Below are 20,992 nucleotides of genomic sequence, written 5' to 3'. Positions count from 1 at the left end.
CAACACAAACATATCAACTACCGGAGGCTAACACCAACCCGCTTAGACACCTTTGACATTTCTGAGAAACTGTCACCCACCGTAACCCGCAACCAGCCCGTGCCCATGCCGCCGCCCTTTGCTGGGACAATGCAAAAGTCAGCCGGACCTCGTCCTCGGCCGCAGGGGAAGTCGAAAGGAGTGAAGAGAAGTTTCGCATCGCTCCGGGAGCGGTTCTCTGTGAGAAAGCGATCTCGCTCAGACTCCTCATCGCGCCGACTACAAATATCAGCCCCCAGCAACTTCCGCCATCTGCATTCAGAGTCCTTTCAGTTTCCCCAGTATTCGAACCTTCAGCACGTCGGCCGGACCCCACCACCGCGTCCCATGCCGCGACCTCGCCCTTCCTCATTCAGGCCGCTGGAACTCAGCATATATGTGCACAAGAGGGAGCTCTCGCCGATCCTGCCGCACTTCGACATGATTACGCCGCCGCGGCCTGCCGCTCAGGTCCGGCCGAATCCCGACGACGATGTATTCGGACCTTCGCATGAGCCCAACTATTCCCCAATGTCGTTCCACCTGCCCCGGAAGATGTCGGCGTCGCCATCTACCCTCGCTACCTCAGCCAGCGATTCGCCGCCAAAGATTCCGCCAAAGTCGAGGGCCCGGTCTCAGACGTCATCCAGCGCGAGCGCAGAGAGGATGAAGGAGCGAATTGCCGGCGCCATGATGGAGGTCGACAAGCTCCAGCGCGAAATCGAGCTAGTCATGGAGCGTCAGAGCATCTACGCCAGCAGCCGGCCTTCGACTGCTCATTCGATGGCACTGACAGCGCACGGTAAGCTCAGACGAAAACACCAAATTTAGCACTTTTTTTTCTTTCTTTCTCACGTGTGCATGTAACTGACAAAGAAAGATTTAGACGTGGAACCCATCCCCACGGTCCCCGCCCTCCCGCCATCCGCACCCTCCTTTGCCGAGCGCCTTAACCCCGGGGCCGAGCGCCCTCACACGGCACCACCCCGGCCGCCAGTGCACATTCCCCACCGCGGCATGGCCTTCGCCGACGCCTCGGCCGCCTTCATCACCCCACCCCCGAGCCGCGGCAGGGAAAGCAGCCGGCCCCCGCCGCCCCCTCCACTGCCCCTCGTTCTGAGGCCCCCATTACGCAAGAAGAAATCATTCTCCCGCGTCTCCAGCTGGCTTTTCCCCGGCGGTAGTGGTGCAGCAGAGCCGCACCACCACGGACGAAGCATCAGCCACGATTCCATCACTAATTTTCCCCGCCCCGTCAAGGGCCGCGAGGGCTTCTACCAATGTGTCCATGCGCCGCGGGACAGGCGCACGAGCGTGGACACGGTGTCGACTGTGTCGACGTGGGAGTCGGACGACGGAGGCCAGACGGTCCCGACGACGTGGTCGCCAGGCAGCACTCTCGCCACCAGAGCGGAGGACCAGCTGCCTCTGGAGCGCGTTACCACCTTTGGGAAGAAAAAAGATGCCGGTGGTCCTAGAAGGACCGGCTTCGCGGCGGTCTTTTGAGTCTTTTGAATGGGTGGAGCGGTGGTGTTTTTGGGTTTCACCTCTTTTTTTTTTTGTCTTCTTGCATGATACCAACGGTTATTCGGGAAAGAACAAAGATACCATGTTGTATATATTATGGATTAGACGGGGTGGCGGCGGTTTTGTTTGTTTGGAAATCTAATGATGCCAGTGGCGCTTGAGGTACGGTAGCATAGGATCGGGCAGGGCTCGGGGAATTATTGGAATGACGAAACGGTTTTTGATGGTGTCAAAGTACGATCCCTAAAGTCTACCTTCCGTGAGATGCTACTCTGGATTACATTGCGGTGGTTCAAGCTACATGCGCACTTTTTCAGTGTTCAAGAGAGTAGCTTCAGCTGAGGCGATCAAACAAGCCACATACGACCAAAAGTTTTGGTCGCAAATACCGAATACTTAAGAGTAGCTATTTCAAAGTCGTCCTTGTAAGTGCGCGGGACTGAAGCTCTGTGCATATGGCATAGTGCCAGGCCTCTCTTTATTCTCGGATGCTCCAACGAAGTATCATCTGAACTCGCCATGCAACAGCATTCGAGCCTGCAGCCCAGTGTTCTGCAACATCCATCCGGAGTAAATCGTCCCGTTTTCTCAACTTTAATGTATATGCCAAGATTCTTCCAATAGAAATGCAACAGTCTGAACGAGACCTGCGCTGCTTGAGGTGGGTATTACTGATGGACATCGCCGAAATACGTATTCGCGAGCTTGGCACGTTCATCACGTAATGATCACATATTCGGGACATTCAGAAACGGTAAAAGTCAGCAAAAAGCCACCAAGCAGGAAATAGACGAATGATGTTTGCGATGGTAACTTCCGACATGGGGTCGTTCGATCCGGGAATGCCCACTGCCGAAGTCACCACGCCTTCCTCTTGCATGTAACCCCGGTAAAACCCCAGCTGCGTTGGAGCTCCTCCGTTTTAGACGTCTACCAGGACACTTTTTTGAGGCAGCACGCATCTCTTCTCCCAAACATCTTCAACATTCTCTTTGCTCCCCTCACATGACCCTCCACCTCACCAACAGACTTATCGAATAAAGCAGCCTTATTTTGACACGATGGGCGCGGGATGCTGCTCCGACGATCCTGCCAAGGACAAGGGATGCGCCGGTCCTGCAAACGGCACTGAACATGGGCACGAACATGACGACCATCCCAAGCTCGACGACTGCTGTGCTGGCGACGGAGCTTGCGACGATGCCATGGAAGTGAACTGCCTGGATGAGAATTGCGATGCCGAGACTTTTTGCGATTCCGAAGATGATTCTACCTGCCGTTCTATCAAGCTCGAGTGCTGCACCTCTAAGGAAGAGCATTGCGATGGTACGGGACCCCTCGTGATGTCATGTGTGCCTTATCTAATACCGTACGACAGAGAAGTGTATCATTGCCGCCGCTGCGGTCGAGTGCGAGAAGTCGTGCGAAGACGATGCCGCTCATGATGGTATGCCATGATATCCGGGCCATCATCAAGTGTGTTTAATAGCTCACGACATTAGGTGATCACGAGCATTCCCATGACAAGGACGGTCGCCATCCAGCCTCCGCTTGCAATACCCATATGTCCAAGGCTTTCGAGCAGTACAGCGCCTATCTCGAATCGGCCCGTTGCATCTGCCGCAGTATTCTCGATCGCGGCCTCCCAACCGCCTGCTGCAGCGAGCAAAAGCCCGTTGTCACAGCCGCAGCCGCTCCTGTGAAGTCTTCCGCCGGGAACAAACGCAGCGGGCCTGCCGAGGCGCACACGACCGCGCATGCTCATGGTCAACACAAGCATCATCATCATCACGGAATTAAGCGACGTGGCAATAAATCGCAAGCCACACACGACCATGACATGGCCATCAAACCCATTCGCGATGATCAGTCCGACTGCTGCAGCGGCCACGATGTTGAAGTCCCTTCTGCATACGAAAAAGGACGTTTCGCTATCGATGGCAATGTGGACAAGGATGTCGAAAAGGATGCTGGGTCGGAGCATGTTGCCCTCGTTGTCGACGGCATGACCTGTTCTGGGTGCGGGAACAAGCTTGAACGCACCCTCAAAGGAATGCCTGGAGTGTCTGGCGTGCGGGTCAACTTTGTCATGGGCAATGCCGAGTTCGCTCTTGACGGTGCGGCAGGAAAGGCCGAAGATATTATCCGCAACACCGAAAAGGCGACAGGCTTCCATTGCACCCGAATGTCAAGCGATGACCAGACGCTGGACATTCTCGCCTCTGGCCCGTCTGCTAAGGCGCTGACCGACCTGGCGATAATCGGTGTAAACGAAGTGAGTTTGGTTGACAAAAGAATTGCCAGGGTCACCTATGACCCAGCTGTTATCGGAGCTCGAACGCTTTTCAACAAAATAGGACCGCACTCGACTGGACTAGCCCCCCCTCACGATGACCCGTCTATCGCAAGTGGAAGAAAGAGGATGTATGATCAACTGATCAAGACGGCCGCCGCCGCGGTTCTCACCATTCCTGTCGTGGTTCTCGCCTGGGGCGAGAAACTTGAACCCAAGACTCGCTCGATTATTTCGATCGTGTTGGCAACTTTCGTTCAGCTCATAGCTGTGCCAGACTTTTACAAACCAGCCATATCATCTCTCGTGCACAGTGGTGCTATTGAGATGGACATGCTGGTCGTCATCAGCATCACGGCTGCCTATCTCTACTCGGTTGTGGGATTTGGTTTCCACATGGCTGACCGGCCACTCGATCCCCGCGAATTCTTCGAAACGAGCACCCTACTCATCACGCTTGTGCTCCTCGGCCGCTTGACTGCTGCTTACGCACGCATACGCGCCGTTGCTGCTGTGTCCCTGCGTTCGCTTCAGACATCTACCGCTGTTGTCGTTGAAGATGGGAAGGATGTCGAAATCGACGCCCGTCTCCTCCAATATGGGGACAAATTCAAGGTCCTCCCGCACTCGGTTATCCCTACAGATGGGCTAGTGGTGACTGGATCTAGCGAGGTGGACGAATCCATGCTGACTGGGGAGAGCGCCCCTGTCTTCAAACAACAGCGCGACACTGTGATCGCGGGCACCATCAACGGATCCGGCACTCTGGTTGCCCAACTTACTCGTCTCCCTGGAAAGAACACCGTCACCGATATCGCCGAGCTAGTCGAAGAAGCGGCAAACTCCAAACCAAGGATCCAGGACATTGCAGATCGTGTTGCAGGGTGGTTCGTCCCTGTCGTCACGGCCGTTGCCATTATTGTCGTTGTTATCTGGAGCGTCATCGGTGTCAAGGTTCACGGCGAATCAGCTGGGAAGTCGATCTCCACCGCCATCACCTACGCTATTGCTGTCCTCGCTGTCTCCTGTCCTTGTGCGCTCGGTCTCGCGGTGCCTATGGTCTTGGTTGTGGCGGGCGGCGTTGCCGCTCGAGGGGGTGTCATCATCAAGTCGGCCGAATGTACCGAGAGGGCTCGAAAGGTCAGCGACGTGGTGTTTGACAAGACTGGAACCATAACAGAAGGCGACCTCGACGTTCTCGAGGAAGAGATCCTACTCCCCGACCATGATGAGGCTCGTGCCATCACTAAAGCCCTTGTGGCAGGCAACAACCACCCCGTATCTACGGCCCTGGCGAAATACCTTGCCTCACGGGCAACCCGCGAGGTGAAGATTACAGACCCTCGAGTCATCCCTGGCGCAGGTGTTGAAGCAAGTTACAATGGCCACAAAGTTTGTGCCGGAAACCCCTCGTGGACCGACGCCGACGCCCTACCCTCCGTCATTCGCTTCCAAGAGGCGAACATGACTATACTGGTTGTCAACAGTGACGCTATCCCTATCGCCATATTCGGGTTGCGCACACGTCTTCGACTTGAAGCAAAGAAAGTTATTGCTCAGCTCACCCGCCAAAACATCGACGTTCACCTCGTCTCCGGTGACCAAACCCGCGCCGTTGAATCTATCGCAGCCCAAGTTGGCATTCATAACGTGGCATCTCGACGCACCCCATCGCAGAAGCGGGACTATGTTGCTTCGTTAATGACAGAGGGCAAGACTGTAATGTTTGTCGGCGACGGAACCAACGACGCAGTGGCGGTCACCCAGGCTGATGTGGGCGTCCAACTGGGCAGTGCAGCCTCGGCGAGCGACGTCACCCGCGGAGCCGCAGATGTGGTCCTCCTTGCAGGCCTCGAGGGTATCCCCTTCGTGCTTGAGGTCAGCCGCGCCAGCTTCCACCGCATGGTGTTCAACTTTGTCTGGTCGGCCGTGTACAACGTCCTCGCGATCTTGCTTGCCGGAGGCGCGTTCGAGCCCGTCAACTTCAAGATTCCTCCTGCCTATGCAGGATTGGGTGAGATGGTCAGCGTCATTCCGGTCATCGTCGCTGCCCTGACAATGTTGGGAAAGAAGATCCGAACCGAGGCCTAAGGTGCCGGTGTTGAACATGTGCGATGTGGCCTAGCTGGCACGTTCAACACCTGCGGGCTGAGGCGCGGATGGTTTTCTTCTCTCGTCATTGCTGGTTGATGACGGCTGTTATCGAGGGACGAGGATTCAACGTCGACGACGCAAGGAATCGAAATTCGATGTGTATTTTGGGGTACGGCTCGCTTCGGTTTACGGGTGCGATGGAGTCTCCATGGCACCACGACATGGTTGGCTCGCTGAGCCCCTACCTTTCACTCGCTCTGGTCTCTATCACAAGGAGACTCACGACATACCGAGGTCTGCCATTCTAGTGGGCAATTAGAAGAGGCGGCCAATTGAGTACAGAAATATGAATACAAGAGACTGCAATTACTTGTCCAATCCTCTTCCTTTCGAATCTATACAAGTTGTGAAGTGATGCCTTTTGATTTTTAGATTATTGTCTCAAATGCTTCTGATGCGGGCTTGACCGTGCGCTATTGAAGAGCCTCGACTTATCACACTTGCCAAATCGCTTCGACTGAGTTACTGCCTTGTGAGATTTAAGATGCGAGGCCTACTAAGAGTGCTTACATTCCCTACAATGGCAGATACACATCAAAGTTGATTCGCCAAACGCTACTGACAAGATGGGTTGAACAACAAATCAGAAGCTACACATTCGCCAACCTCACTCATTGGTCATATTGATATGGACCTACTCTTTAGAGGCAACGGGTATAGCGGATGACGTCTGGCAAGAATAATCCTCGTCGTGCAAGTTGAGCCCCCGAGCCATTTTCGACGTTTGCATTGCCCAATCCGGAGGTGGGCATTACCAAACGAAATCTTACCGCCCTGCCGAAAAGACGGGACTTTGCTCCGGATCCACCGTGAGGTGTTGTCAATGGGTGGACGGCCCCGCAGGAGCCCAGCCACCAAGACTCGGAGGACAGCGATAAGCCAGCCACATGGGGTCCCGAGAGCCCGGCAGGAAGGCCAGCTTGTGATGTCGAACTCCCGGGTGAACCTTGGTCTGTATACCTAGAGGAGACAGACACAACTTACAGCAAGGTTGTCGCGTGATGTCGTGAGAGTACCCGTACGCGCGTTGAAGTATACCAGGAAGCAAGCATCCATGCACAGCTGCCATGCGGGCCAATGCTAGGATGCAAAAATGTCGTGCAGGCAATGACCGCAGACGTCATGTGCTGAGCGGCGAGAGAAAGGATGAGGCGTCGTGATGCGAGAGGTGAGGCTGGGTGGCGACGAAAGTGTGGCAGAGTTGCGGTAGAGTGTAATATCTCAGAGCGACGACATGCAACAGCCCGGCACGTCGACTTTGACTACCTGAGCGGTTAAGGTGGTGAGGTGCGGATGTGTCACGGAAGACAAGTCGCATCCATCGGGATCGTGATTCTGGTCTTTGATGTAATCCAGAGGCTGACTTGCGTGGTTGGGCAAGTTCCACGATGGACGTGGTTCTGAAAAATCACCGACCAGTCACCGCCGGGCCGGATCGGTGTGTAAGCCGGTAAATGCAGGGTTGTTGTTGTTGTTGCTGTTGTTGTTGTTGGTCCGGCCGACTTCTGTGGGCGACGGGGAAGAGCAAAAAGAAAAGAAAAGAAAAGAAACAAACGGGACAGGAAGTGTGGGCAGGGTTCATGGTTTGACTTGTCGGCATTGTGATGGCAGATTTGGCCAACAGATTGGATACCCGCTCTAAGCGCATGCGCAACTTGCAAGCGATGGGCGTGTTTATTTCGAGTGAGATGAGGAACACTAGATACACTCACAGTGTTACTGCCTTGGAAGTTAAGGTAGGAAAGACTGATTTTTACGGGGACAGGGCAGTGAGTCTGAATGCCAACAAGAGCCACGAATTGAAAGAGGCTGAGAATGGCACGCTATCTGGCAGTCGAGGGAGAAAAGCCTCGGGGCTGCGAAATAGGGTTTATGCGTGCAGCAAGTGGCATCGTCATGCGCAGTGGGGACGGATCTCGTTCAACTTGCAAGTGCACATGTCGTGGTTTGGCGGCGGACGTCTGACCATTGGCCAAGCCTGCATCGTTTTGGCGTCCGGTTTCCTGGTGGTTGAAGGCGGATCGCAAAGTGCTTTGGCGCTTGTTGGCCTCGGGGCTCCCACGTACTCGAGGAAGCGTGACTAGACTCGATGTAAGGATGGCCGTCTAATACAGTGAATTCGTTGGGCAGCTGGACCGTTGTTCATGGGTTGTTTAGTGGTCGGTCCTTTTTGATAAACAAGATGACATTGAGCGGAAAGTCCATGGATGTTGACTGAGAGTTTGCGAATGCACCCGACTCTGAAAGTCTGAAGTTTCGAGGTCGGCGAGTGGAACTTTCTGGTTCCGTATATCGGCGTCTCCTTCCGGGCAGGCAAGACCACCTCATAATGTACACCATACACTGTACAAAACATGGCAGGTCCGGGGTGCAAAGGCAACACAACTGGCAACTGTAGCTCAGGGCAGTCGATCCGATGTCGTGCCTGCCGGTGCCTTGCACTGAAGGCTGAAGCAAGATGAGCAGCAAAAGGAAGGCATGGAGGAGGCCTTGATACTGCTCTTGCTCTTTGTGTTTGATCTGCCCACCCAGTGGAAGGCGCGGACCGGCACGAGAATGGGATGCGACTGCCAACTCCCACGGGCATTGAGGAACACCTACCCCAAGGTATTAGGTATTATCTAATCTGATCTTGTCGTTCTGGACTGTTTGTTGACCCCCTTCGGCTGCCTCTGCTCGTCCGTAGCCATCCGGACTTCCTTTTTGCCTTTGTCTTTTTTTTTATCCTTCGGTCCTTCGGGAAGCGTTGCACCTTTTTCTTGTTCGGGCTCAAACGGGAGGCGCCTCGTCTTGCCCTTTTCCAGTAACTCAGCCCCCCCCCCCCCCCCCCCCACGTTTGTCCAATATTGATCCGTACTCCGTATCCGTCGTTGACTTGTTGCTTACAGTTTATTACCCGCTGCTGACGCCGCAATCCCCTTGTTGCGCACGGCCTTTGGAGGTTCCATCATTTGACAAGGCTGCCCGGGACGACTACTTTGAATCGGCTTATTACCCAAACGCCAATAGGCCCAAATACTCTGTACCATGCTCTTCTAGATAGGCCATGCCATGGCAGATGCGAATCGGCTCTTTAGAGTGGTGTCATCCCGCCAGAGATCCACGAGCTACTATTGGGAGAGGCGTATCCGTACGAATACCGATACTGATACCTAGGTCCTAGACCAAGGGACCAAGGACATGGGCTTCGCTTCCCGCCCGAGCCGTCGATAGCTTCGACAATCCCAACTCTGATCCTGATCTGGTCTTGGCTCGACCCTCACAGATACTGCACATTCAGCTGCCACGCCTGCGTCTCGTCCTGCGGCCTCCGAACTTCTGGGGCTGCCAGTCTGCCTGCATGCCGTGTCGTTGGACCAGGCTACTTTGTTGGATCGTCGTCCTGCAGCCTGCAGTGCGAGGCGAGCTGCAAGTCGCGGCAGCCTGGGATCGCCGCAAATCGACATTTCCCCCTTGGAAAGCCCATCTTACCTATCGCTAAGGCGGCAGCAGCACATCCTTACAAGTTACCGCTGCAACTCTGCCAATGAAACCAGGGCCTGGAGGAACTTCTGCTGTGCCTTGCTCTAGTTGCACACAAGCCCGGCTCCTCAAGGAACCACTCACCGTCTTTGGATTTGTAATGACCATCATTTCTCACAATCCGCTACGCTGAACACACCGCAAGGTAGTTGACTTTGTACATGACATTGACAGCCGGCCGGCGACATATGGACCTGGAATGAGAGGAGGTAGGCAGGCCGCAGACTTGGCCGTGGAGAAGGAGATTGCATGTCTGCTGCTCTACCAAGCTTCCTGCTACCTATGCTTCCCTCACATCGGGTCACAGTTATTCACGGACAAAACACCGCCGACTGCGGAGTCGAGTCAGGAATGCTGCTCCATTTCGTACAGCACGGGCACAGAAAGACAGTGACGGGAACCCCTCCGCAGACACACAGGCGCACAAGAATCGGATACAGGGCACAGGCGGCACCCTTGATCCCCCATCCCTCATCCTGGGCCCCTTGAGCCCTTGACAAGCATCGCCAGGATTGGGGCCATGGGCCATGGGTTGGAGCTGCGCCCGGGTCACTGGCCTTTCTGGGCAAGGCTAAACCCCCACGGACAACTGTCATTCGTCCACCAATCCGTGACTCGTTTTTTTCTCTCGCTTTCAACGCGCCAGCGAAATCCCATCTGCACCTCTTACGTTGCATCTTTCAGCCCATTCACACAACGTCCGTCATCCCTAGACATCCGCAAAACCGCCGCCGGTCAACAATTCGACACCGGTGTGGTTCCCTACCTAGTTGCAAGTTTGCAACTTCCCGCTCCAGCTTTCTTGGGGTTCCCACCGATCTGATTCCACTCTAAACCCGCTAGTGTTCCTCTCTTGGCCACTAAGCGGCTTTCCCTCGTCTACCAACCGAGACAAGCGGCCTGCTGCCAAACACAACGCGGTACCAAGCCTCAGCTCACGAAAGGGAGAGAGAGAGAGAGTGAGAGAGAGAGAGAGCAACATCGAGGCAGGGCAGGGCAGGCCAGTCCACAGGAATACCTACCTAGGGCCTCCCATCTGCTGTCAACGTCCAGGCTTCCATTGAACCGTCCGAGTTGTTGCCAACTTTGGCCAGTCAAGGTTCCGTGCCGTTCCGTTAACGCAGTTGGCCACTTCACACATTGAATCAGCACACAAACAGACTACCTACACTGCTCAGTCTCTCTTCCTCTCTGTCGTCCACGCCCCCGACGATAGCCACCCCCACCAAGCTACCATTCCCACGCCCACGCCCACTCCCTCCAGACCAGTCCGCCGCGGTGCCCCCCTCCATCCCTCCATCCAGAGCCCACGGTCAAGGTCCATGGTCCACAGTCCACTCACACTACTCGCGCTTCCCTGTCGTCTCTGTTTCTGACCCGTCACTTGTTGCTTCTTCTTGCCTGTCCGGGGCTACTGCCACTGGCACTCGACTGGTGAGCAGCCATGAGCCAAAGAAGGGCATCCGGCCACAAAAGCAAGCCAAAGGCACCTTTCCCTCCCGACCCTGACGCCGATACGGTTGCTCTCGCTCTAGAACCTTTGCCTCTTCTTGCACCTGCAGACGGTCCCACAAACGACAGCCCTGCCGCTGCTGAAGCTGATGTTGCGATTTCCTCGACTACCTCGTCATCCGTACAAACCGCCTCTGACCCATATAACACGGCACGCCACCCTCGATCTCGCCCTTCCACTTTGCGAAGCCGACCATCTGCCCTTTCACACGCTTCCAGCGCCGGCGAATATGGTGACGATACGATCGAACCGAACCCTCAATCTCCCGTCCCGCCTCTAGACGACGGCACAATGCCTTCGAAACCTTCTCTTCTGCGCTCTTCGCGCGACGACGCCCCGTCATACGGTGCCGTCTCCCAAGACCCCAGCCGCAATGTATCACCTACCGGAAGTGATTCAAGGACGGGAAACGCACATCCGATGCGATATGTCTCCGATACCACCAGGTCAGCTTCCTCGAGGTTCTCTACCGCCTCAAGGAGGGAGAGCTCTCGCCTCTCCGAGGAGCTGGATGCTGCCGCCCTTACAACCGGGCTGGAGGGGCGCTTTGGCGTGACCCAAGCTCCAGTGACGACAAACATGCTCGAGGATGCCAAGTCAGACGCCGCCGAAGATGAGGTGGACTACGACGACTACACAGGCAGCGAGCCTGACGAGGATCCGGTTGACAACTCGCCTCACGAAGTCGTCCGCGCCTCGGTGCCGCCGACAGATAATATCACCCTGTCCATCAACACCCCGAGGATGTGGACACTCTCGTTTCTCTTTTCGGTGCTCGGCTCTTCGACCAACTTGTTCTTCTCGCTACGATACCCCAGTGTTGCTATTACGCCTGTCATTGCCTTGTTGCTCGTCCATCCACTTGGTCTCATGTGGGACTACCTTCTCAAATATCACAGCGATCCTGCGGAGGAATTTCTGGATGGTGTCCTCCAGACTGATGGCGAGAACCGCCCGCCAGCGAAACGGTCCTTGACCCGATTTCGCAGATGGCTCGCGCAAGGACGGTGGAACGAGAAGGAGCATACTTGCGTCTACGTGAGCAGCAACGTCTCGTTCGGATTCGCTTTTGCTACCGACGTCATTGTTGAGCAGTCTAGGTTCTACCACCAGGAAGCTACAACAACCTACCAAATTCTCCTGATTCTTTCGACTCAAATCCTCGGTTACGCCTTTGCCGGCCTTACGCGTCGATTTCTGGTTCGACCCAGCGGCATGATTTGGCCCGGAACTTTGATGTCCGCGGCCATGTTTGGGACACTCCATAAGGAGGAGAACAGGATTGCAGACGGTTGGAGGATCTCAAGGTGGAAGTTCTTCTACCTCGTTTGGTTTGGAGGGTTCGTCTTTTACTTCCTTCCCGGCCTCCTGATGCCGTGCCTCAGCTACTTCAACGTCATTACGTGGTTTGCGCCGAAAAACGTGGTTGTCGCCAACCTCTTTGGCACCGTCTCTGGTCTGGGATTGTTTCCCTTGACCTTTGACTGGGCTCAGGTCACGTACATTGGGTCTCCTCTTTTGGTCCCCTTCTGGGCTGCCATGAACGTCATTGGTGGTCTCGTTATCGTCATGTGGCTTATTGCGCCTATCGCCTACTACGCCAACGTCTTCTACTCATCCTATATGCCAATTCTGTCCTCTGCGGTATTCGACAACAAAGGCAAGGTCTATGATGTGAGCAAGATCCTGACCCCCGAATTCCTTTTCGACAAAGACGCATATAGCAAGTACAGCCGGGTTTTCCTGCCCATCACCTATGTGCTCAGTTATGGTGTTCAGTTCGCTGCCCTGGCGGCGCTCCTGACGCACACATTTTGCTGGCATGGCAAGGACATGTGGAACACGTGGAAGACGGCCATGGCGGAAGCTCGCAATGAAGGGCAGGCGGTTTACCAGCCTGTCTCAGGCAGTTCTGAGCACATCAGACCTCAGCGATCTTTCAACAGCAGCAACGGAGGTCTCTCGAGATCTTCTTCCAACCTCGAGGGCATGATGTTCCGAGAAGATGTTCACTGCCGACTGATGAAGCGGTACATGGACGCCCCCCTTTCCTGGTATCTAGCAACGTTTGTCACGATGCTGGCCGTGGGCATCTTTGTTGTTGAATAGTACGAGCCCCTCTGCAAGTTGAAACGACCCCAGGCTGACAATTTAGTTACCCCATCCACCTCCCGTGGTACGGCTTGCTCATGTCACTAGGGATCTGCGCCATATTCTTCATTCCCAATGGCATCATCATGGCAGTGACCAATCAGCACAGCAGCATCTATTTGATCTGCCAGCTCATCTGCGGCGCCGTGTTCCCTGGCCGCCCAATCGCAAACATGGTGTTTGTCACCTATGGCTACATCTCGTCAGCTCAGGGCATCAAGTTTGCCTCCGATCTCAAGCTTGGCCACTACATGAAAATTCCGCCTCGCATCATGTTTTCGGTGCAAATGGTGGCCACGATTGTGTCGTCCTTGACCCAGATCGGCGTCCTCAACTGGATGTTTGCCAACGTCAAGGGCATCTGCACGCCAGAGGCTGTCAATGGCTTCACATGCCCGATCGCGCGGGTGCACTTCAACGGCTCTATTTTATGGGGTGTGGTTGGACCGGGTGAGTTTTTCGGACCGAACGCAACGTACCGCGGACTTGTGTGGTGCTTCCTCATTGGAGCCATCGCACCGATTCCCCTGTGGCTCTATGCACGCAAGAATAGGCACAGCATCGTTCGAAAGATTAACCTCCCGGTCGTTTTTGGATCCATGGCGTGGATTCCACCGGCGACGGGACTCAACTTCTCGGTGTGGGCGGTGGTTTGCTACGTCTTCAACTACCTGGTCAAGAGGAGAAAGAGCGCGTGGTGGGCAAAGTACACCATGACCATGAGCGCAGCGTTGGACTCGAGTCTGGCGTTCGGCATTGTCGTGGTGTTCTTCGGCTTCGTCTACCCCGGGCACATGAAGGGCTTCAAATGGTGGGGTACGGAAGTCTACAAGCAAGGCTGCGACTGGCAGGCGTGCTCGTATAACACGGTACCCGAAGGAGGGCATTTCGGCCCCGACAAGTGGTGATCCTTTGTGACGACACGAAACGAAACGACTTTATGGAAACTATTTAACACATTTTCGGCATGGCAAGCAGGTATAGGGATGGCAAATTTTTTTTTTATTAAGATGCAAGAGATGGAGTTTTGCCATTGAATGGGGTGGATTAAAGCCCTAGGGATAATTGTTCACGCATTTAGAAGCACGTCATATAGAGATGCTGCATTTGCGAAATTCAGTCAAGACCACTTTGGGTCGTGGTTTGCACCTGCCTTGGATCGTATCAACTGAATCATTTTGAAATGAAAAGTGAGTCACAGGGTCTAGAAAGGGAAACCAGTGACTCTTTGCTCCCAGTAAGCTTCGTACGGAGGTCAAATCCGTCAGCCCCGCCGAGCTCTAGCTGGTTGTTGTCCGTGCCGGATTATCGCCGACCTTCTCGAAACGGATGGGTGGTGGCCGGCCGGGCCGGCATTATAATCCTTCCGTTGTGGGCGGGCTTGCGCTGAGCAGGATGAGTCAATCTATATTGCTGCAAGCTGGGATTAACTAGCTTATAATAAGTGAGGCCAAATTCGGCTGACAGATCTTGCGCCGCGCCTCGAGCCTGTTGTTGGGTGTGTGTGTGTGTGGTTGCTGTTCCGGGGCTCGCTGCCGATTGCGACGTTCCATGGCAGCGAGTGGGGTTCCGTTCGCTTTCTGACGGCCGCCAGCACGAGGAAGTTGGTTTAGAGGATTGCGATTATGCAGGGGACTTGTAGCATCGGTATTGTTCACATCGAGAGGGGTAAGAGGTTCGGAGGATAGAGGGATTGGGATATGATGGGATGGGTAAGAAATATTTAAGAGGGCTCTATAGCACCAAATTCCGAGTGGTTATAGGAAAAGAGACAGAGACTATATTTATCCATCCCATAACGCATCGCAATTGGACGCCGTACATCTCAACACCAGAAACTCAATTCGTTCCAAACCCCCAACGTCATCTCATCTCAAAAAGATCAAACCAAAGCAAACAACACACACAAACCACCATAACTTCATCTCATACATCCAACACCAATTACCTCAAGAACGAGACCACCAAAAACCTCACATCCTTCTCAATACAAACCCCCCCCCCCCCCGCTCAAAAGTCGGCAACAATGGCACCAACACAAGCATCCCACCTCCCGACGACCCTCCGCTCATCAACCCACTCAATCCTCCTCCGCACCCTGGAACCGTCCGATTTCGCCGCCGTCTCGGCCGTGCTCTCGGACCCGGAGAATACAAAGTACGACCCGCATGCGTCGGCTATTTCCCCCGAGGTGGCCAAGATTGTGATTGCAAGGATGAGGGAGAGCGCTGGGGTGCCGAGTGTTGTTGATGATGGCGGAAGAGTAGCGAGTGGGCCGGGGAGGGTTAATTTGGTTGTTGTTTTTGTCGGTGATGATGACGACAATGGCAATGGCAAGACATCGTCAAAGGGGAAGGGGAAGGAAGAGGGAGGGACGGTGATTGGATTCGGCGGGTACGGCGGCATCAACGAGCACGAGGAGGACGGGCGGAAGGTCAGGGTCGGGGATGTGGGCGTCATGATTAACTCGGCGTTTCGGGGCCGGGGGTTCGCGGCTGAGGCGGTACGGTTGGCTGTCGAGTGGGGGTTTAAGGGGGTTGCTGAGGGCGGGCTGCAGCTTGAGAGGGTGAGTGCTACGATGAGCGAGAGGAATGCGCCGATGAGGGGGCTGGTTGAGGGGAGGTTTGGGTGGGAGGGGGTTGTGAAGCCTGGTGAGAAGGAGGGGGATGGGGAGGTGTTTTTTGAGGTTACGGGGGAGACGTGGAGGAAGTGAATGAGTTTTGGGATGTGGTAGGTGGAAGAGGATGATGTGAGGGTGTCGTGATTCTGTTTGAAAGTAGTTGGAGATTTGGGTTTGGTTGGTTTTGATTTCATTTTGCGTATGTCGTACTCTGGTTTCGTCGAGGGGCAGCTCACGATATGTGTCTTGGGGTATCTTATACCGACAAGATGACATTGCCCTTGAGTGGGGATGTATTGATACAAAGAGAAATAGCGGCAGTGTTTGGTCTGAAGTAAACCCTCAATTATCATGGACATTGATGCCCGCCCAATTTCTAGAGCCTTGTGTCTCGTTACGCGAAGTGGGCGACAATGTCAGACCAGAGAAATCTTACAGCATACCCGCATGATAAGAGAATATGAACTGAGCAACGGAGGAAGAGCATGGTCATAAACACGTGAATCACATCAAGTACACCCACCCATGAAGTTAGACGTCTGTCGTTTACTTGCGTCCTATGAAAAGCTCAAGATTCCCAAATGAGCACGATAACAGAATCAAGATGATCGCCATCGCCATCCTCGCCCTCCTCCTCTCCATCCATGAAGCCCGAACCGCCCCGCCTCTTCACATACACCTGCCAAACCTCGCCCTTCTCCCCTATAACAGAATCCAACAGCAGCCATACATTCCTCGTACCCCTCCACGTCACGACTTCCTTATCCTCTGTAGAATCGTGCAGCACGATACCTTCCCCCAGCGGCATCTCGGCCTCCTGACCGTATTGCATAGCCCCCTGGAGATCCGCATCGCTTTCCATAGGCACGACCTCGGATCCGGCGCAGTAGTGCGTGAGCGAATACCCGTTCACGAGCACCCAGTGGTCGGCGAACCGGAAGCGCTGCAGGAAGCAGGCCTCGCCGCAGACGGACGTCACGGCGTGGCCCTGGCTAGGATCGAAGCGGTGGCGGAGCTTGTAGTGGCGGAGGGTCAGCGGGGAGATGCCCAGGTCGTAGGTCGCTGCTTGGATGTTATAGAGGGCGTCTGTGGGGGAGTAGAAGCTCGGGAGGACGTGGAAGGAGAGGTCGGTGTGGGTCGTCACGCAGTCGTGGAGGATGCTGTCCCATTTGGTGTGGTTGCCGGTGAACCCTTCGTCGGGGCGGCACGGGAGATGCGAGACGAGGAGGGCGCCGGGCGGGGTGAGGAAGATTGCGCCGCCGCCGTGGGTGGTTGCCGTGTCGTTCTCGATGGACCAGTCTGGCCGCTCGCTTGGGAGCCCAACATAGTACGGGCTCGAGGGGTCAAACTTGGAGAGCTTTTGAGTGAGCTGTCCTGGGGTGGGGAGAAAGATGTCGTCGTCCAGTAGGCCAAAGTATTTCTTGCCGTGTTCCTGCTCGGTCAAGGCCTCGTTGACATCCATGAGAATGGTGACCAAGTCCAGATATCTCGAGGCCTTGTCCCGTTTCTTCTCCAGCGGCACAACTGTAGCGTCAATGCCGAAATCTTGCAGCTTCTCGTATATTTCCCACGCCTCTCCACTGGTGGCTCGATACAGCGTCACGACGATAGTCGCCCCGTTCGATTTGCCATGGCCGTTCGTGAGCCACCGCTGCCAGTCTCTGATGAGAGAGTCATTGGCGTTTGTGAGGCGCTTGTAGGTCGTTGAGATACCAAACAGCAAATCGGAAGCATCGACGGCGTCCGGCAGTATGCTTGTGGTTACGGAAAGATCGTTTGCATCGCCCTTGGGGTACATGTCGAAACTCTCGTCATCCCAGCGAATGTTTTGAAACTCCTTGCCCGCAAACGCGCGCTTGATGTTTGTCATTGGGAACCTCTGAGGGGCTTCTGGTACGACCCTGATCCTCTGAGAGTACCAAGATATGTTTTGTGTAAGACTGTGCCGCTCCGCAAATGTCCTCAGGTAGTCGCTGCCATGTACAGACGTCTCCTTTTCGCCGGGCTTGACCACCGGTACGAGCGGGTCGACGTCGATGACTTCGTAAGCATCCTGTCGACTTTTTGCAACCTGGATCAATATGAAAAGAAGGACAAGCAGAAATGTTACCGCATGTAATGCCCTGGCATGGTTGTGATAAGCGTACATGGGCTGCATTGTGGGTGGAAGGGCCCCCATTTTGTCAATAAATTCAAGGCCGCTGTGAAAAGCAACACTTGACGCGAACAAACGAATCCCCCCCCCCCCCCCATTCGGAGGACATTGTCATCTTTTTGAGGGGATATCGAGGAATGTTGGCCACGATAAAGGGATGATGCGTGGAATTCAGTCCGCCTCTGAGGTAGTGAGACACACCATATACACATCCGGCGAAACGCGTAGACTATGGTGGCTCCATGCCAAGTACAGAGACACAACGCTGCTGCACCCAGAATATCTTCACCAAGGCATGCTCGAGCTGTAGGAAAGTCCTAAAATCTTTCGAGTGTCTTGTTCTCAAACGTGCAAGACCAATATGTCGAGTTGCGTTGCTGCCATGCTAGAATTGCCACCGCAATGCTTCGTACGACTTCTCCCTGACGATGGGGTTAGCTGATGGTGATGGAATGGAAAGGGCTCTTGTGCACGAATCCCGTTCGGAAAAGGCACCAGAGCACCGTATACCAGTATCCCAATCCATCATGGCACATGGTGCCCAGTCAGATAGCAACTTTGGTGGTTTAGGTCTAAATGTGGTCGAGGAGGCTCTTTGTGGGGTTCTCGAGTAACACCTGTCTACGGCCGATCATGTTGAAAATGGAAAGCCTCTTCGGCAAAAGAGCTTCAAACCTAATTAAACTCGGGCCGACGAAACTGAATGAACGGACCTGTTCATGAGAGGGTTCGGGAGATGAGAGAGGGTGTGCAACCAAAAAGTTTACTTCTTTGGGCGGTTGGGGAAGAAGACGGGCCCGGGTGCTTAGCTAAGGCACTCTCCGTCTCCGAGACCTCAGGGAAGGCGGGCCGCTTATGTCGACGCTTCCTTTTTCTGATGAGCCAAGATAATATCTGTGAGTACGGAGTACCTACGTTGCCAAGGTAGGGAAGCACGGAAGGCACTTAGTTGCTGATACGGCATTTGCCTGGATGCTATACTTGTGTCCTCGAGCCGTTGTTGTGTGACACAACCCCTCGTTCTGCATCATCCTCAACATCAGAACGTCCTGTGCCAGCCTCCTCTCAAACTCACGACTTCTCGGCGATATCATCAGACATCGCACAAGAGTGTCTTCTTTCTCCACACATTTATTCTCCTTCCGACGTCGTGCAACGCAGCAGTGGTGCAGCGCCGGCCACGACGAGTTTGCATCGAGGGCGAGCCGTAGAACCACGAGGTATCAGGTCGCACTGTGTGAGGTGACCGCCGTCACCTCCTCAGGCCAGTATCACAGAAACATCTCAGTTCTTTGCCACCTGCGACTTAAGCTTCGCGGACTCCTTCATCATTCCGATTGGTTTCATCTGGATTTCGAGGCTTCAGAATGGTATCTCTTACTCAGAAACCTTGCGTGCTGCTCTAGATAGAACTGGTTTCCGGTACTTAGGGACGTCAATACTCAACATGTCCAAGCCCAGAACCCGAACACCAGATCTTCACTGTAACTTCTGAACGGAAGGAAATCCTGACGAAATAAGCATCTATCAACATTGCTTGTTGACTTCGTAGTCTGATGGGCTACGGATGGCCTTACTCTTGGCCGCCGCATAGGTGGACCTGTCCATCCGTCGCTCGAGCTACACAATCACGCTTTTCATCCACGCTGTGTACGACTTACTCCCGAATTCTGCATGGCAAAAGAGCGAAACAACCCGAAGACGATGCGCACAGCCGTCACCGCTGCTACTCTTGAGTCGCACTACGCATGGCGACCTCGCCACCCCTCTCCTGTCACTCACTGTGGTGTCACCGAGACCGGGAATGGCCATCTGAAACCACGATGGGATCTTCAGCAACACTTCTCTCAGGAGCCGCAACAGTGCCGGATTTGGCATCCTGTCAGAACCCTAGGAATCTGAATCCAAAGACCACGATCCAGGGCATGGCGCCCGGAATGGGGTCGTCGTCGTCAAGATCCAGCGGGGTTGTCGTCTCTCTTTCCGGCATCGCCTCATGCTGCGAAACATCCGAACAAACGCCTAGATATCAGTTCATCAGTCTGCAGCAGGGGTCTGAAAAGCAGCTGCCGTCCACGTCTACTTCTACCCTTGCAACGTGACTGAGCTGTCTTTCAGGGCCCATGACCCGTCCAGCTCATCATCTGGTCCGTTTGCAAAGAATGCCCAGCCTGGGGACCGCGGCCACGCCAGACTTAATGCTTGTCGAAAGTAGCGGTGCGCGGTAGGCCGCAGAAAGTCAATGCCTAGTTACCATATTAACGAAGCACTAAGCAGGGGGCCCATTGACTCGACTATGACCAATGCCGTTCTCCGTATTCTCGACATGCTGTGGATTCGTGATTAGCGCCTTTCTCAGCATCACTTCAGCAACCCAGCAAAAGGGTTTCGACACAAGTCGGATTTATTCACGACTAATCCCATAGGGGCGGTTGCGCCTGACTGACGACCTGTTCGAACCAAGCTCTCCGCCGTCTACTGTGGAAAGGAAAACCTCAACCGATGGACCCGCTATGCCAGGTTAGGGGTAGTACCCCAAGATAGACTGTACTCTTGTGCTTCCCATCGGACATTTTCTTCGTGCTTGTACGCAGGAAAGCTCGTGGGGGAACAAGGAGCTTTCTGGTGACAGCTGCAGCCGCCCCCTTCAAGAGGAGCCACACGAAAGCATGATACGGATCATACTTCTCTCGAAGAAACTAAGATTATCTCAGCAAATCACTGGTCTGCCTACGGATATGCACATAGCCAGGCCACAAAGAAGAGGATCCGGCTTTGGCGGTCTGACGAGAGGCCAAAGTGCACGCTCGCTCATAGGATAACGTGTCATTCGAAAAGAAAGCGTCCAGTACTCACGATGAACTGCTGCTGGAAAGGCTGTCAGTCATGGCAAACCGCCACTGGATGTCTTCGGTATGCCTCATGATTCCCCTCTATTCTTCAAAATCGCGGCCGCGCGTGCCGAGTCAGGTTGACGTTGCCCTGAGATCTCCAACGTTGCAGGAGGGCCAGCCTTGTTCCACCATCTCGAACAAGCTG

At 54.5% G+C, this 20,992-nt stretch overlaps 5 protein-coding genes across 5 annotated transcripts; 4 read left to right on the top strand and 1 right to left on the bottom strand.

The window, feature by feature from the left end:
• Nucleotides 1-459: 459 nt before the first annotated feature.
• On the top strand, nucleotides 460-1,524 carry BDP81DRAFT_462182 (uncharacterized protein; the record flags this gene model as incomplete). Its single annotated transcript, XM_060593864.1, has 2 exons — nucleotides 460-820; nucleotides 905-1,524. 2 exons carry the CDS (start codon nucleotides 460-462, stop codon nucleotides 1,522-1,524), a joined length of 981 nt encoding a protein of 326 aa, XP_060443732.1.
• A 1,082-nt stretch (nucleotides 1,525-2,606) lies between these two features.
• BDP81DRAFT_450880 (copper-transporting P-type ATPase) lies at nucleotides 2,607-5,929 on the top strand (the record flags this gene model as incomplete). The annotated part of the gene is made up of 3 exons (XM_060592583.1): nucleotides 2,607-2,871; nucleotides 2,924-2,992; nucleotides 3,048-5,929. The coding sequence occupies 3 exons, from the start codon at nucleotides 2,607-2,609 to the stop codon at nucleotides 5,927-5,929; spliced, it is 3,216 nt and encodes a 1,071-aa protein (XP_060443731.1).
• Nucleotides 5,930-10,958: 5,029 nt separating this feature from the next.
• On the top strand, nucleotides 10,959-14,086 carry BDP81DRAFT_395592 (OPT oligopeptide transporter; the record flags this gene model as incomplete). Its single annotated transcript, XM_060588083.1, has 2 exons — nucleotides 10,959-13,135; nucleotides 13,183-14,086. The coding sequence occupies 2 exons, from the start codon at nucleotides 10,959-10,961 to the stop codon at nucleotides 14,084-14,086; spliced, it is 3,081 nt and encodes a 1,026-aa protein (XP_060443730.1).
• Nucleotides 14,087-15,204: 1,118 nt separating this feature from the next.
• On the top strand, nucleotides 15,205-15,891 carry BDP81DRAFT_322915 (GNAT domain-containing protein; the record flags this gene model as incomplete). The annotated part of the gene is made up of 1 exon (XM_060584744.1): nucleotides 15,205-15,891. The coding sequence occupies one exon, from the start codon at nucleotides 15,205-15,207 to the stop codon at nucleotides 15,889-15,891; it is 687 nt and encodes a 228-aa protein (XP_060443729.1).
• Nucleotides 15,892-16,366: 475 nt separating this feature from the next.
• BDP81DRAFT_395590 (uncharacterized protein) lies at nucleotides 16,367-17,956 on the bottom strand (the record flags this gene model as incomplete). Its single annotated transcript, XM_060588082.1, has 1 exon — nucleotides 16,367-17,956. One exon carries the CDS (start codon nucleotides 17,954-17,956, stop codon nucleotides 16,367-16,369), a length of 1,590 nt encoding a protein of 529 aa, XP_060443728.1.
• Nucleotides 17,957-20,992: the final 3,036 nt, after the last annotated feature.

The sequence above is a fragment of the Colletotrichum phormii genome (assembly GCF_030913505.1).
Source record: "Colletotrichum phormii strain CBS 102054 chromosome Unknown BDP81scaffold_13, whole genome shotgun sequence".
NCBI classification, from domain to species: Eukaryota; Fungi; Ascomycota; class Sordariomycetes; order Glomerellales; family Glomerellaceae; genus Colletotrichum; species Colletotrichum phormii.
Note: the sequence above shows the minus strand (reverse complement) of the source record. Positions and strands in the feature narration are given on the sequence as shown.